The following is a 13652-nucleotide window of genomic DNA, read 5'->3' as shown; positions in this document are numbered from 1 at the left end:
TTTTTGAGTTTCTCATTTGGAGAACCGGTGTTGAAATGTAAAATTTTCGTAATTTGATCTAATTTGGGGTTTTATGAAACTTTCTAGCTGAAAGTTTTGAAAAACTTGGAAATGAGTAAGATATATTAAGAGATATACAACTTTTTTTTTGTCAAAAACAGGAAAAAAGTGACTTATTTCTTCGAATATGCACCAGAATCTTCATGATAAAAAAAGATGTAGGCTCAATTTACCACCAATACGACCATTTTATTGTCATACATTGATGAAACTGAGCCTAATATCAACTTCTGTCTTTTCCAGCTGCATCACAGGGCCCCAAGAAGGATGTCGTGTTCCTCGTTGATGGATCTGATGGCGTTGGAAGGGAATTTCCAATCATCCAGGAGTTTATCCGCAGGGTCGTCGAGAGTCTCAATGTGGGCGAAAATAAAATCCGTGTTGGTGTGGTCCAGTATGGTGACACTGCTCGGGCTAATATGTATTTAAACACACATACAACCAAAGAAGGTGTTTTGAATGGCATCAAGGGAATGAGGAAGCAAGGTGGAACACAACGTAACCTGGGTCAGGCCTTACAGTTTCTCAATCAGGATATTCTGACAGCAGCACGGGGTAGCAGAAAACAGGATGGTGTTCCACAATTTGTTATTGTTGTGTCTAGTGGGCCTTCTACAGATGATGTCCGTCGTGCAGCTTCTTCTCTTAAACAATCTAGAGTTCTTCCATTCAGCATTGGGACCAGGGATGTGAACCCCACAGAGCTGAGGGTGGTGTCGTATATCTCCAATTACGCCCACGTAATAGATGACCTTCCTGGCCTGTACACAGTTCAAGAAGAATTAATCAACAAACTCACTGAGCTGTCAGATGAGGACATCAGCAGGTTGCGTCCAGAGTTCCCAACTTATGAAGGTAAATTGAATTTAATAAAATCTACAGGTTAACACAGTCCTCATTTATATTATTACTGTGTTACTACTATATTAAAGCTAGAATTATACCCCAAATCATACTGTATGTTATATATATTTATCTGTGTACACTATTAGGAACTCTCCATTCAGGATTAGTAATCAGACTGTGTTATTTTGCTTCTATTCCTTTCAAGCACCAGTACCATCTGTACCCACAGGAGGAGAAAAAAGGGATGTTGTATTTCTTATTGATGGCACAACAGCAGTGCGTAGTGAATTCCCTTCCATCCGTGATATGATAGGAAGAGTTGTGGAGAAGCTGGATGTAGGACTGGATAAGGTCCGAGTTTCAGTGGTTCAGTACAGCGATGATCCAAAGATAGAATTTCTATTGAATGCACACTCAACAAAAAATGAAGTGCTCCAGGCCGTGTCGAGACTTCGAAACAAAGGTGGAAATAATCTAAACACAGGACGTGCTCTCGAGTTTGTCGCCAGAAGAGTCTACCAGAGATCAGGCGGAAGCCGTCTTGAGGAACGTGTGCCTCAATTCCTCATTCTAGTTACGGCTGGCAAATCTACTGATGATGTATCCAGCTCAGCCAATGAACTCAAGAAAAGCCTGATAGCACCTCTGGCCATTGGTACAAGAAATGCAGACCAAGATGAACTGAGACAGATTTCCATGAAGCCAGAGCTTGTGTATACAGTTGACAGCTTGAGAGATTTTTCAAAGGTGGAAAAACAGCTTATTGATTCAGTCAAGAAAATATCCACCGATGATATCACTGAAATTTATACTCGTGTCCCAGAAGGTAAGAAATAGTGTGTAATCATTCTGTATATTTAAGACTCCAATTAAGTTCAACTGAAAGTGCTAAAGGCAGTTACTGATTGTCTACATCATTTGCTTTTTATAATTTACCTTCACTGTTATGGAGGCATTTCTTTCCTTATGTTGTGTTTTTTTTTTTTTCAGTCATTCTAGATCTCGGGAAAAAGGACATTATTTTCCTAATTGATGGCTCAGATAATACAGATTCTGAAGGGATTGCTCACATCCGTGACTTCATCCTCAAAATTGTTGAACAACTTGATGTGCAGCCCGATAAAATTCGTGTCGCTCTTGTCCAGTATGCAGACAAAGTTAAAACTGAATTTTCGCTCAATTCACACAACAACAAGGCAGCTGTTCTCTCTGCTATCAGAAGACTCCGTCAGATGGGTGGACGATCGTCAGACCTGGCTGATGCTATTGATCACGTTCTGCGCTTTGAGTTAAACTCTTTTGCTGGTGCTCGACCAACTGAGGCCTCCCAGCATCTTGTGGTTCTCACAGGTGGACGTTCACCCCAAGATGTTTCCCTCTATGGACCTTTGCTCAAGACCTCCCGAGTTAACTGTATTGGTATTGGTGCTGATCGTGCTGACACAAGGCAACTGATGAGTATTTCCAAGAGCTCCGCTGATGTCATTCAGGTTTCTAAGTTCTCAAACCTGCCAACAATAAAGGACAAGTTTATTAACAGGTTGAATGTTGTTGAGGATACACCAGGATATGACACTCCAAGTAAGTAACACTAAAATGTACTCATTTTACAGGGCCTAGAATGATTAGGACGTGTTGTGGATTTGGACTAAAAACCAAGGTAAATATTTTCAATATAAACATATCTTAACATATCTGTATTTCCCTTCTTGTAGCACCAGGCCTGCCTCCATCTAAAAAGGCTGATATAGTGTTTTTGGTGGATGGCTCCATTAATGTGGGCCGTGAGGACTTCAAAGAAATCATGATTTTTATCAACAACTTAATTGATCTGTTCTTCACTGAGAGAGATAACTTACAGATTGGCTTGGCACATTATGCTGAAGATGTCAATGATGGCTTTTACCTCAACACATACAGTAACAGGGATGATATGCTAAATGCTCTTGGTCAAATAGAGTACAAAGGTGGACGCAGACTGAACACCGGTGCAGCCCTTCGCACTATTCAAGATGTTTACTTTTCTAAACAAAGGGGCAGTAGGGCTGATGAGGGCACTCCTCAAATTCTTATAACTGTCACTGGAGGAAACTCAGCTGATGACAGTAAATCAGCAGTGCTTGGCTTGAAGAATAAAGGTGTGAGAGTCTTTGCAGTGGGAGTGGGCAACATTCAGAATGAGTTGGAAAACCTGGCAAGTGAACCTTCCATGGTGGCTCGAGCAAGTACCGTTCAGGAACTCTCAGAGCTCAATGAACAAATCCTGGAAACTCTGGATGATGAAGTAAAAGGGAAGCTGTGTGTCGGTGCGAAAGAACTTGCTAAAAGTAAGAGAAGTAATATTATGTGTTTCTTGCTTGTCGATGATACATTAAATTAAATGATTAAAGGTTGTCACATGATTTGGGGTGACCAAAAGTGTCTAAGGTAAAATAATATTATGTTTTACAGCCTCCAATATAGAAGTGTTGGTCGGATTTGATGTGTCCGCCCAGAATATTTTCAGTTCTCAGACCAACCTCCAGAGCAAGATGGAGGCTATTTTGCAGAGGATTTCCAAAATGGCATCCATTAGCTGCTCCGATGGGCAGATTCCATCTGTACAAGTGGGCATGCTGGCCATGGATTCTGCTTCTGAGCCGGTCCAGCTGGACTTCACAACAAATCCAGATGAGTTATTTGAGGCTTTCAGAGCTTTGCGGAGTCGTGGCCCCTTTGTTCTCAATGGCAAGACCATATCAGCTTACACCAACAGATTCAAAGTCAGACAGGATGACACTGTCAAGGTTAGTTACTCAAATATACTAAAGTAGAAATGGCCCAAGCAGTTTACATGTGTCGGTGTCAGGGCTATTCTAGGAATATTTCAATATCTGCTAAAATAATGTATATCTCAAGTTGATGTTGAAAATGCCATGTATTGTCACAAGAGTCATAAAATTTCTCTTGTGCATTTGCTTCAACTGGTGCACTTCTTAGTTAACGTTTCATTCATGTATTAATAATCTGACTTGATTGGTTTAGCAACTTAGTGTAATTATTGAGCTGAGTTAGTTTGACCTATAGACATTGCCGACAAAACTCAAAAAAACCCAAAACAAAACAAGCAAAAAAACAAAGAAACCCCAAAACAAAACAAAAAAACACAAACAAACCAAAAGCTTTTTTTAGGTTGTTGGTTTTTACCTGGGACACCATATACCATCAGAATAGCTTTAGTATGCCATGACCTTGAATCTTTCCTGGAGCTAAAGTAAAAATTTCACATGAAATCAGCCAGATCCCCTCATTGTTGGGGTCAGTTGTTTAGGTTTGTCCTTGAATTGGTCACTGCCAGTGTATATTAATTGTATTTTTTTAATATTAAAGAATAAGATCAAGGCTAAAAAACCTTTTTGCCAAACTGTAGAGTTTAAACTTTAGAGTTTATACAGTGAAAAGACTATTGGAAACTTGAAAATTAAGAAAGTATAAAACTTGTATTTTTGCTATTTTCCCCTGAAGGTTGTTATTCATCTGACTGATGGTATTGATGCTCCATATGCTGAAATGAAAAGGCGAGTTGAGGAGCTTCGGCTGTCAGGTAAAAAGATGATGAAACATAAAGTGCACTCAGGTATTATCTATCCTGAAATCGCAAAGGTAATTAGTGAACTTAAATATGTTGCGTTTTGGAAAACAGGAGTGAACAGTTTCATTCTGGTTGGGTTGGAGGGGGTACCCAATTTGGAAGAGGCGTCGCTATTAGAATTTGGTCGTGGCTTCAGGTACACAAGACCCTTAAGACTGAATATCATGGACTTGGACTATGAGCTTCTGGAAGAACTGGTGGGTACTGATGATTAATACATAAAAACTATGCCTTTCATTTATGACACCCATAAACTGAAAATGCTTTCTTTTACTGCACAGGACAACATTGCAGAAAGAGAGATCTGTGGAGTGCCATGCAAATGTACTGGCAACAGAGGAGACAGAGGAGGAGTTGGACAGCCTGGATCTAAGGTATCTTATCCTAAAAAATACCCCTCAGTTATACTTGGAGATTTTGTTTTTAATTACAAAGCTTATATATGTTTTGTTTTTGTCTGTCAGGGTGGTCCAGGATTGTCAGGAAGTCAAGGACATCCTGGAGATGAAGGTGGACCTGTAAGTTTGAATGTTTTGTTTATGGTTGTTGTTCTATTATCTTCTTCATTTATCACCTCTCTGTGTCCTTTCTTAAGATTCTGTTCTGTGGTATTTTGTCAGTGAATTTTGTTGTCATGTTCTGTTAATACAGGGAGAACGGGGTCCTCCTGGTGTGAATGGAACCCAGGGTTTCCAAGGATGTCCTGGCCAGAGAGGTGTCAAGGTAAGCCCTTTAATATTAACCCTGCCATTCAAGTTGTATGGTTTAATTGTTATATATTGTTTTGTTCGTGAATACAATAATCTAACACTCTTTATTTCTATTTAGGGGTCTCGTGGATACTCAGGAGAAAAGGTACGTTTCTTTCTTTCTTTCTTTCTGTCTTTCTTTCTTTCTTTCTTACATTCTGACAAAAAAAGGCTAACCCACTGCCCCCTTATTTCAGGGTGAAGCTGGAGAACTTGGTCTTGATGGCATCAATGGAGAAGAGGTGAGTCATGTATTTTGTCTTTTATGCTATGTGTTCCATATATTAACAATTAATCATACAAAATCATATAAAATTATCAGCTTTAAAGGCTGTGTTTGATTTGGTTTTAGGGCAAAAGTGGTGTGGCTGGGCCCCCTGGAGAAAGAGGAAACCCTGGCAGAAGAGTGAGTGACTAGATGCATCTGGGTTGTTTTTTTTCTTAATACTGAATATGGTTAATGCTGAGAAATTCTTTTGTTTTTTTAGGGTCCCAAAGGTGCCAAAGGACAAACAGGAGACATAGGACAACAGGGAATCAGAGGAAACCCTGTAAGAAGCTGATTATTATGGCATAGTTTTTGACTGATTTTATGTGCATCACTTTTATTTTGCATGCATACATAGTATGTGAGAAAGGAATGTGTAAGAAGAGAGTGTTACTAATGCTTCATGTGAAGCTGCACATACTTACTTTCTAATGAATACAGTTCTTGTGATTAAGGCAATGTTTAAATATGGTTATTTTGTTTGGTTTTTTTAAGACAAATTTGTATTTATTGGTGTTTGGATGTAGCAGCGACTGAAAGAGTGATTTCTGTTTAATAGGGAACAACTGGACAAGATAACAACCAGGCAGGACCCAAAGGAGACCCTGGTGATGCTGGACCAGCGGTAATACCCCCCTGAGCTAATTATAGTGCTGCTGAAATAAATTCTGCATCTCTGTACTCAATTTAATTTTTGAGGCTTAATATCTCTTGTATATTGTTCGTTTGTTTTGTTGTTTTATTTTTTTTTTGGATATCTCTCAGCATGAATTTAATTCACTGGGATGTTTGTCCTGTATGACAGGGAGAGCCTGGTCAGGATGGAAGGAGGGGAGGCCCTGGTGAACCTGGAAGAAGGGTAAACGCTTTCACTGTCTTTTCTGATCACTTACTTGCCAAAGATTATGTTAATGAAGTTTTTTTTTTAAATTTACTCATTCCTCATTAGGGACCCAATGGTAGAAGAGGTTCACTTGGACCAGCTGTAAGTGCCTTTTTCATTGTTAAAATAGAGTTTAATACCTGCCCTCGTAATGACAGTAACATCTTTCTGCATTATCATTAAAGGGAAATGTTGGAGGCCCTGGATCGCCTGGTGTGCAGGGAGAGTCTGGTATTGATGGACCAAGGGTAAGTTTGTCATCTTCTCACCCTATTTTGGTGCATATCTGTCTGTCTGTCTGTCTGTCTGTCTCATGAACTGGTACTGCAGCTCTAATATGTAAGTAAGTGGTGCATCACTGATGGCGGATTTGTCTTTTTCCAAGGGTCCGCCTGGACCAAATAGTGCACCAGGAGCAAGAGGAGAAGATGGAAATCCTGGACCTAGAGTGAGTGAATACAATAGGTCAAATTTTCTATGTTGATTGCATTCAAAATCTAATTTTAATGTTCTAATTTCTTCTATTCTAGGGTCCTGGAGGTACCCCAGGTCCTAGTGGAGAAAAAGGTAGAAGAGGACCTCTTGGCCGCAAGGTACTGAATGGAACTAAATTTGGAGTGGCTCATGTTCTTTCATAACAAGTTTGATTTAATCATAAACACACTGGCTTAAGCCAAGCTCTATCACATTACTGGACATACATGTGGAGTCTATTTCAGTGAACCAGAAAGCACTGTAAGAAAACATTAAGGATCTCCTTGCAAAACAAGCACGTTATTAGTTAAATCTATAGTAAACCAATCATATTAAATATATATAGTCACACTTTATTCATCACTTTGACATTTACCTTACATCTAAAGGTATTTCATTATCTTCATATCTTTGTAGGGAGAGCCAGGAGAACCAGGACCTAAAGGTGATGTTGGACCACCTGGCCCCTTTGGAGAGCCTGTAAGAGCAAATCATCTTATTTTATTGCAATGTTACTGAATGTAAATTTTCTGAATATTGAGCAAGAAATTATTGTTTAATTGGGGGGGGGGAAGGGAAGATGATAGCGTTGCTATTGTTTTCCCTCTGCTACCCCAGTATTTTGAATTAAAATATGTTTTTCTTTTACAGGGTGAAGATGGTAGAGATGGTTTTGGTGTTCAAGGGCCTAAAGGAAGAAAGGCAAGTGATTTGTGAACTGAACATGCCTAATTAAAGATAACAACCCCTTCTGTAATGTTGAATAGAGCTGTATACAGGGTGATGGCTCTGATGCATCCAAAATAAAAATTATTTTTGCAGTTTTATACAAAGAGTACTTAATGCATATGTGATTCTTCTTTACAGGGAGATGAAGGATTCCCAGGATTCCCAGGTCCCAAGGTAATGCAGAACACTAGCAGTGAACCTTTAAAACAAACTGTTGTGTTTTCCTCAGATGAGTAAACTTATTATTAGATACTCGTCATTTCCATTTATCCTCTTTTTATCCATCATTTCAGGGAGCAGCTGGAGACCCTGGCACCTCGGGTGGACCTGGATCCAGAGGAAATCGTGGACAGAGGGTAAGTTTTAAGTCCACATTTGAATAAGGTTAATATACACGTCTGTTACAGTTTCATCAGATGCCCCAGCTTTGTTCCAGATCTCAGCTGAGCAGATGTGTTTGCTGTTGTAAAGTAGAGGACAGGTTCTGAAGTTTTGGTTTAAATATATATCATGCATTCTTGGCAGCAAATGACTTGCATGCACATTTGTTTTATGTTTGAAGATAGCAAAGTACAGGGACTGATGGTCTGTTTGAAAGTACGGACATCTGAACTGCTTTAAATGTGAATTTCTTTCTTTCCCCTAACTGTTAACTATTTCCAGGGAGTCTCTGGGGATATTGGTACACAGGGACAAAAGGGAGAAGTTGGATATCCTGGGCCATATGTAAGCATCAAAAAATCTATTTTACAACTTGCGTGAATTTAATTTGCATGACATTATGTCATCAACAAGTTTATTTCAAGTTCATTTATAACTTTGCCTAGATACAGGTGTTTCATGTTTAAATACACAGTTATGGCCAATTTCTTTATATTATTTTATAACCTATTAGTGTACGCTCTTCACCTTATCCCCCCCAACTGGTTGCGGCAGATGACTGCCCCCTTCCTGAGCCTGGTTCTCTCTGAGGTTTCTTACTGTTACAAGGGAGTTTTCTTCCCACTGTCGCCAAAGCTCTTGCTCATAGGGGGTCATATGATTGTTGGGGTTTTCTCTGATTTCTTTGTATTATTGTAGGGCTTTTACATTACAATATAAAGCACCTTGAGGCAACTGTTGTTGTGATATGGCGCTATATAAATAAAACTGAATCGAATTATATTGGCTGTAACTCTCACCCCTAGGCTGGATGTTTATTTAGTTGCTGATACCCTGTTTTCTCTCTAACAGGGTATCAAAGGACAAAGAGGACAAGGAGCTGTGGTATTTGATCAGATATTTGTGTGAACTGCATTGAACAGAGCATTATTCTCATAACTTTACTCAGTTCTACGCATCACAGCCTTTTTTTAAAGAAATGTTTCTGTGGTTTCTTTGTTCCCTCAGCAATGTGACCTTGTCAGAAAGATCAGAGACAATTGTCGTAAGTATAATTTAGTAATTTTCAGCAATGTGATTTAATTTATTTTTGTGAACTATTAATGCCTATGCACTGTGTGCTTCATGAAACATCTTACCATATTCTGTGCAATTTTCTTTACCAGCTTGCTGCTTTGGTAAGTGCAAAATGATTTGCTAATGAAATAATAATTTCTTCGACTTAGACTTTTTGTTTATGTACTGTATCCACAACCACAGTGAGAACAAAAATCCTTTATGTTGACATCATTAGGTAAGCAGGAATGCCCACTCTACCCCACTGAGCTGGCTTTTGCCCTCGACATCTCACAAGGCCTTGGCCGTCCAGTCTTCAACAACATGCGTGACACAGTCCTAAACATAGTCAGAAAAATTACAATCGCTGAAAGTAACTGTCCAAGAGGAGCTCGTGTTGCTTTGACCCTGTATAACAACGAAGTCACCACTGAGGTCCGGTTTGCTGATGCCATGAAGAAACGTGCCCTGGAGGAACGCATTGAAGGACTTCAGATCCCACAGACAAGAAAGCCCCGCAACTTGGAAACAGCCATGAACTTTGTGGCCCAGAACACTTTCAAGAGGATACGCAGTGGCTTCCTCATAAGGAAGGTAGCCATCTTCTTTGTAGGTGATCAAGTTGGTCGGCCACAAGCAATTACTCGTGCAGCCCTCCGCCTTCACAATGCTGGAATTGCCACTTTGCTGCTGGTCAGACAGGAGGACAGAGCACTCTCCAGAGCGGTGCAGGTAACATAACAACATACAGCCAAAGCAAATGTTAATCTTATAGGCCATCAGTTTGTATTCAACTTATAACTTTCCTCTCCTTGTATACCAGGCCAACAACACAGCACTGGCCCAGGTCATTGTCCTTCCCAACGCTAATAGTCCACAGTACAATTCAGTCATCCAGAAGGTTATGAACTGCCATGTCTGCCTGGGTAAGACCTGTTTGGGTGGATTAGTATTTATGAAACAGCTTCTCACTTTTATTTTGTCAGATTTTGATGTACTTTTATCTAAGAAAAGAGCCATTTTTTCCAAGCATTGTATAAAAAGAGACTAGATGAAAAACTGTTGAATACAGATTGTCTCAGTCCATGTAAAGGAAAAAAAATGCATAATTTTATTTCTTTTTTAAGATTTCTGCTCTCCGGACCAAATCTGTGACTATGTTCCCCCAACGGCTGGCCGAGATAGGAGATCTTTCACCTCAGATGTCGACATTGACATTGCTTTTGTCATGGACAGCTCTGAGTCTACCTACCCAACTGTCTTTGCCGAGATTAAACACTATATATCTTACATGGTAGAGCATCTTCATGTGTCTTCAAATCCCACATCATCTGCTAACCACGCCAGAGTGTCTGTGATTCAGCAAGCACCTTATGAGTTCCTAAATAACAAATCTGGGTCCCCCCTTCATGTTGACATTGGCTTGACTGAACACACTTCAGCACAAGATATTATCAAATTCCTGGTAGAGAAAACACCCCAGCTGGAAGGTGGCCGGGCACTCGCAGAGGCAATTGAAAGGACGGTGGATCAAGTGTTTGAGAAGGCACCTGTACAACGTGACAAAAAGGTACTCATACTGTTTGTGACAGGAAGTGTGGAACAAGACCAGGAGCAGCTGATACGCATTGCCACTGAGGTCAAGTGCAGGGGCTACTTCCTCGTCATCTTTGGTGTAGGTGAAACATTGAGTGCTAAGGATGCAAGTGTCTTGTCAAACATGGCCAGCGAGCCTTCAGATGTCTTCTTCAAGCAGCTGAAGAGTAGCTCAGACTTTTATGACAGAAACATCCAGACCTTTGGCCAGCTACTGCCCAAGTATATCAGTAGTAAGTTCAAGATATATTTTGATGGGCATGATACATTTTCAATACCTTTTGCTTTTCTTTTTTTAATATTTTAGAATAGATTCTATTTGTTACATCAGTCTAACAAATCCTGAACTAGTTGTGTTCTATGTTGCATTGCTTTTCAGTTGAAAATGCTTTCCACATGTCCCCTGAAGTCTCCAAAAACTGCAAGTGGTTTCAGAATGACCAGCCACTAAAAAACCCCTTCACACCATCACAGGAAGTGGAGTAAGTTTTGTAATTTTTGTAATGCTGTATTATTAATGCTGGAAACATTGGTGGTTTTCTTTACAATTTTTTTTCCCTTAACATTGCCACATTTGTAGGAAACACCAGAAGCATCATGAAAATCACCAAGCAGTTCATGAAAGAAAGCACAAGGGTAAGACTGTTGTTGAACAAATTTTTCTTTACTACTTTTGCATTTTCGGCTAGAAGTACTGACAGCTTTGGTCACTTTAAGTCATACACACTGTCGCTAACTGCTAAAATTGCCTGCCCATAATTCAATAATATTTTTACACTTGTTTTAGAATATTACTTTTATCATGCTTCACAAAGTAAAGATTACTTATAAATTTATGCTTCTTGGCCATGCAGCAAAATAACATTTGTTGACATCATCCACCACAACTACAACATACTCTTTTTCTGTTAATTTCTTACACACAGATGCAGAGGAGCTGCACGTCTCTAATGTCACCTCCAGCAGCTTGAAATTGCGTTGGAGCAGGCCAGATGCAAAGCTCTTTGTTTACTTTGAGGTTGTTGTGGTGAGGCTCCATGACCATGCACTGGTGCTGAAGACCAATGTGTCGGGTACAGAGCTTGCTGTGGACAACTTGGAAAGTGCTCAAATGTATCAGGCTGTAGTCACAGCTTACACGGCCGAGGGCCAAATTGTCTCTACTCTCAAAGGCGTCATTACTACAAGTGAGTTTATAAAGACAGCTTTAGCTTTTTCAGAAATTATTCATTCATATTTTGCATGTGTTGCATATTCAACTGTAAACATGCCATTGGGGTACAGAAGTACACAAGCACAAATGTGGAAGTCTTCAAAAGCTCTTATGGAGACCACTTAAAAAGAGCTAGCTTCAAGCTGTTACAGATGTAACTATCCATTACAGGTTGTGTATCCTAATAAATTTTAGGGGTGTATAATTCTCAGTATATTAGAGTTTGTTTTTTTTAATTACCACAGGCCTGATAACTTAATGGTGATTAGATCATAAACAAAACAAAAGTGTCTGCATTCTGATGTATACCATGTACATTCATTATTGAAACAATCTTTTGCTGAAAGGTACTTGCTCATAAAGAGTTGTTTGATGTTGGGTTTTTTTGTTTTTTTTTTTAAACCACTGTAGGATTTTTACCTTGCAATGTAAAGTGCCCTGAGGCAACTGGTGTGATTTGACTCGAAATAAATTACCCCGAATGGAATAGAATACAACCTCTACCAGATTACCATACTTTGAATACAGATTACCCCACATAGGTACTGCAGTACAGGAGGAGGAAACTGTAATATGTGTGGACATTGGTATTAACATTTGTATTAACACCATGTAACACTGGTCTTGATTTCACAGCTGTCCCAACCCTGTGATTCAAATTAAATAGTTCCCCAAAATGGCAAAATAAAATGAACTAGCTTGTTTTAGCTTCTTTGGTTTTAGGGACCACCTCAAGCCGCAGACACACCCTAAGAATTGCCCTTTCCTAGCTAAATAAATTAATTTATTGCATGCTTTCTATTTTTAAAGTTGTATTGACAAATACATTATTTATTATTTCACAGAAGCAGCTGAGCATAAGCTTGCCAGCCAAAACACAAGTACTCCAAATACCACACCCCTGGACAAACCAGAAACTGGTGAGTAACTTTGCATGCTTGTGTCTGTATATTGCTTGGAAACTTCTTTGCTTTTATAACATTTCCTATATAATTAGCAGCCATATATCGGAATACCAGTATATTGGACCTGTAATCAAAATGGGCCAGTAATATATCTTCGAAGTAGCCCCCATAGAGTTGTGTTTTGCTGGGTTTCCAAGGTATTATATTAGCTATGTAAATAAAACCTGTAGGTTCAAGTCAAAGATCGTGGTCTTCTGTAATGCAGCAATATCAAATGGGACTACTGCACTAATATTTTATTTATCAAGTCACTAGTACGTGCAAAGATACACCGCAAGTTGTTTACAAAACCTTACAAAATCGGCAGTTTAAGCCCTAGTGTCTCGGTTTGTTAATCTAATCTTTTCCCTTATGTATCGTGACAAACAATGCACTTGTGGGTAAAATGTGTGGCACTATGAAGGAGTTTGTTTCATCAGAAAATACCAAAGGAAAAGAAACCTTATAGCTGTTGGTCCTTGTGAAAGGCATAGAATTTAGAGCACAACTAAGGCATGAAAACACAAAAGTAACTAACATTTAATGAATTTAGTTACAACTAACTTGTCAGATCCATCCATGAAAACTTAAAAATAATCTTCTTTCATTCTAATCACAACTTTTTTATTTTTTAAATAAGAAAAACCTCTTCTAATATATTGCAATTATCCAGACTCCCATGTAGTGGATATAGTCTCATGCTGAATGCCATTTCTTTTCCTCTGCAGGCACTTAAACTAATTTAAAACCCCTTTCAAATACATCTGAACTTCTAATACATTTGTTTACTTGCTACTTTCAAAGCTTACAGTTTGTTGTATG

General features: G+C 39.2%; 1 protein-coding gene across 7 annotated transcripts in view; it reads left to right on the top strand.

The window, feature by feature from the left end:
* Positions 1-13652, top strand: part of LOC101478896 (collagen alpha-3(VI) chain) — a 99357-nt gene that overhangs the window by 78272 nt on the left and 7433 nt on the right. For all 7 annotated transcript variants that reach the window (XM_076875218.1, XM_076875217.1, XM_076875216.1 and 4 more), the window contains 35 exons: positions 304-915; positions 1112-1732; positions 1897-2487; positions 2622-3233; positions 3358-3692; positions 4411-4489; positions 4589-4734; positions 4819-4911; positions 5002-5055; positions 5189-5260; positions 5366-5392; positions 5484-5528; positions 5639-5692; positions 5775-5837; positions 6114-6179; positions 6360-6413; positions 6504-6539; positions 6623-6685; positions 6823-6885; positions 6968-7030; positions 7329-7391; positions 7563-7613; positions 7779-7814; positions 7934-7996; positions 8304-8366; positions 8874-8906; positions 9030-9066; positions 9188-9199; positions 9316-9809; positions 9901-10003; positions 10205-10906; positions 11053-11155; positions 11254-11309; positions 11600-11860; positions 12732-12806. In XM_076875218.1, coding sequence (XP_076731333.1) covers positions 304-915; positions 1112-1732; positions 1897-2487; positions 2622-3233; positions 3358-3692; positions 4411-4489; positions 4589-4734; positions 4819-4911; positions 5002-5055; positions 5189-5260; positions 5366-5392; positions 5484-5528; positions 5639-5692; positions 5775-5837; positions 6114-6179; positions 6360-6413; positions 6504-6539; positions 6623-6685; positions 6823-6885; positions 6968-7030; positions 7329-7391; positions 7563-7613; positions 7779-7814; positions 7934-7996; positions 8304-8366; positions 8874-8906; positions 9030-9066; positions 9188-9199; positions 9316-9809; positions 9901-10003; positions 10205-10906; positions 11053-11155; positions 11254-11309; positions 11600-11860; positions 12732-12806 — 5901 coding nt within the window. The remainder of the gene's footprint in view (positions 1-303; positions 916-1111; positions 1733-1896; positions 2488-2621; positions 3234-3357; positions 3693-4410; positions 4490-4588; positions 4735-4818; positions 4912-5001; positions 5056-5188; positions 5261-5365; positions 5393-5483; positions 5529-5638; positions 5693-5774; positions 5838-6113; positions 6180-6359; positions 6414-6503; positions 6540-6622; positions 6686-6822; positions 6886-6967; positions 7031-7328; positions 7392-7562; positions 7614-7778; positions 7815-7933; positions 7997-8303; positions 8367-8873; positions 8907-9029; positions 9067-9187; positions 9200-9315; positions 9810-9900; positions 10004-10204; positions 10907-11052; positions 11156-11253; positions 11310-11599; positions 11861-12731; positions 12807-13652) is intronic.

This window comes from Maylandia zebra, linkage group LG16, assembly GCF_041146795.1.
Source record: "Maylandia zebra isolate NMK-2024a linkage group LG16, Mzebra_GT3a, whole genome shotgun sequence".
NCBI classification, from domain to species: domain Eukaryota; kingdom Metazoa; phylum Chordata; class Actinopteri; order Cichliformes; family Cichlidae; genus Maylandia; species Maylandia zebra.
Note: the sequence above shows the minus strand (reverse complement) of the source record. Positions and strands in the feature narration are given on the sequence as shown.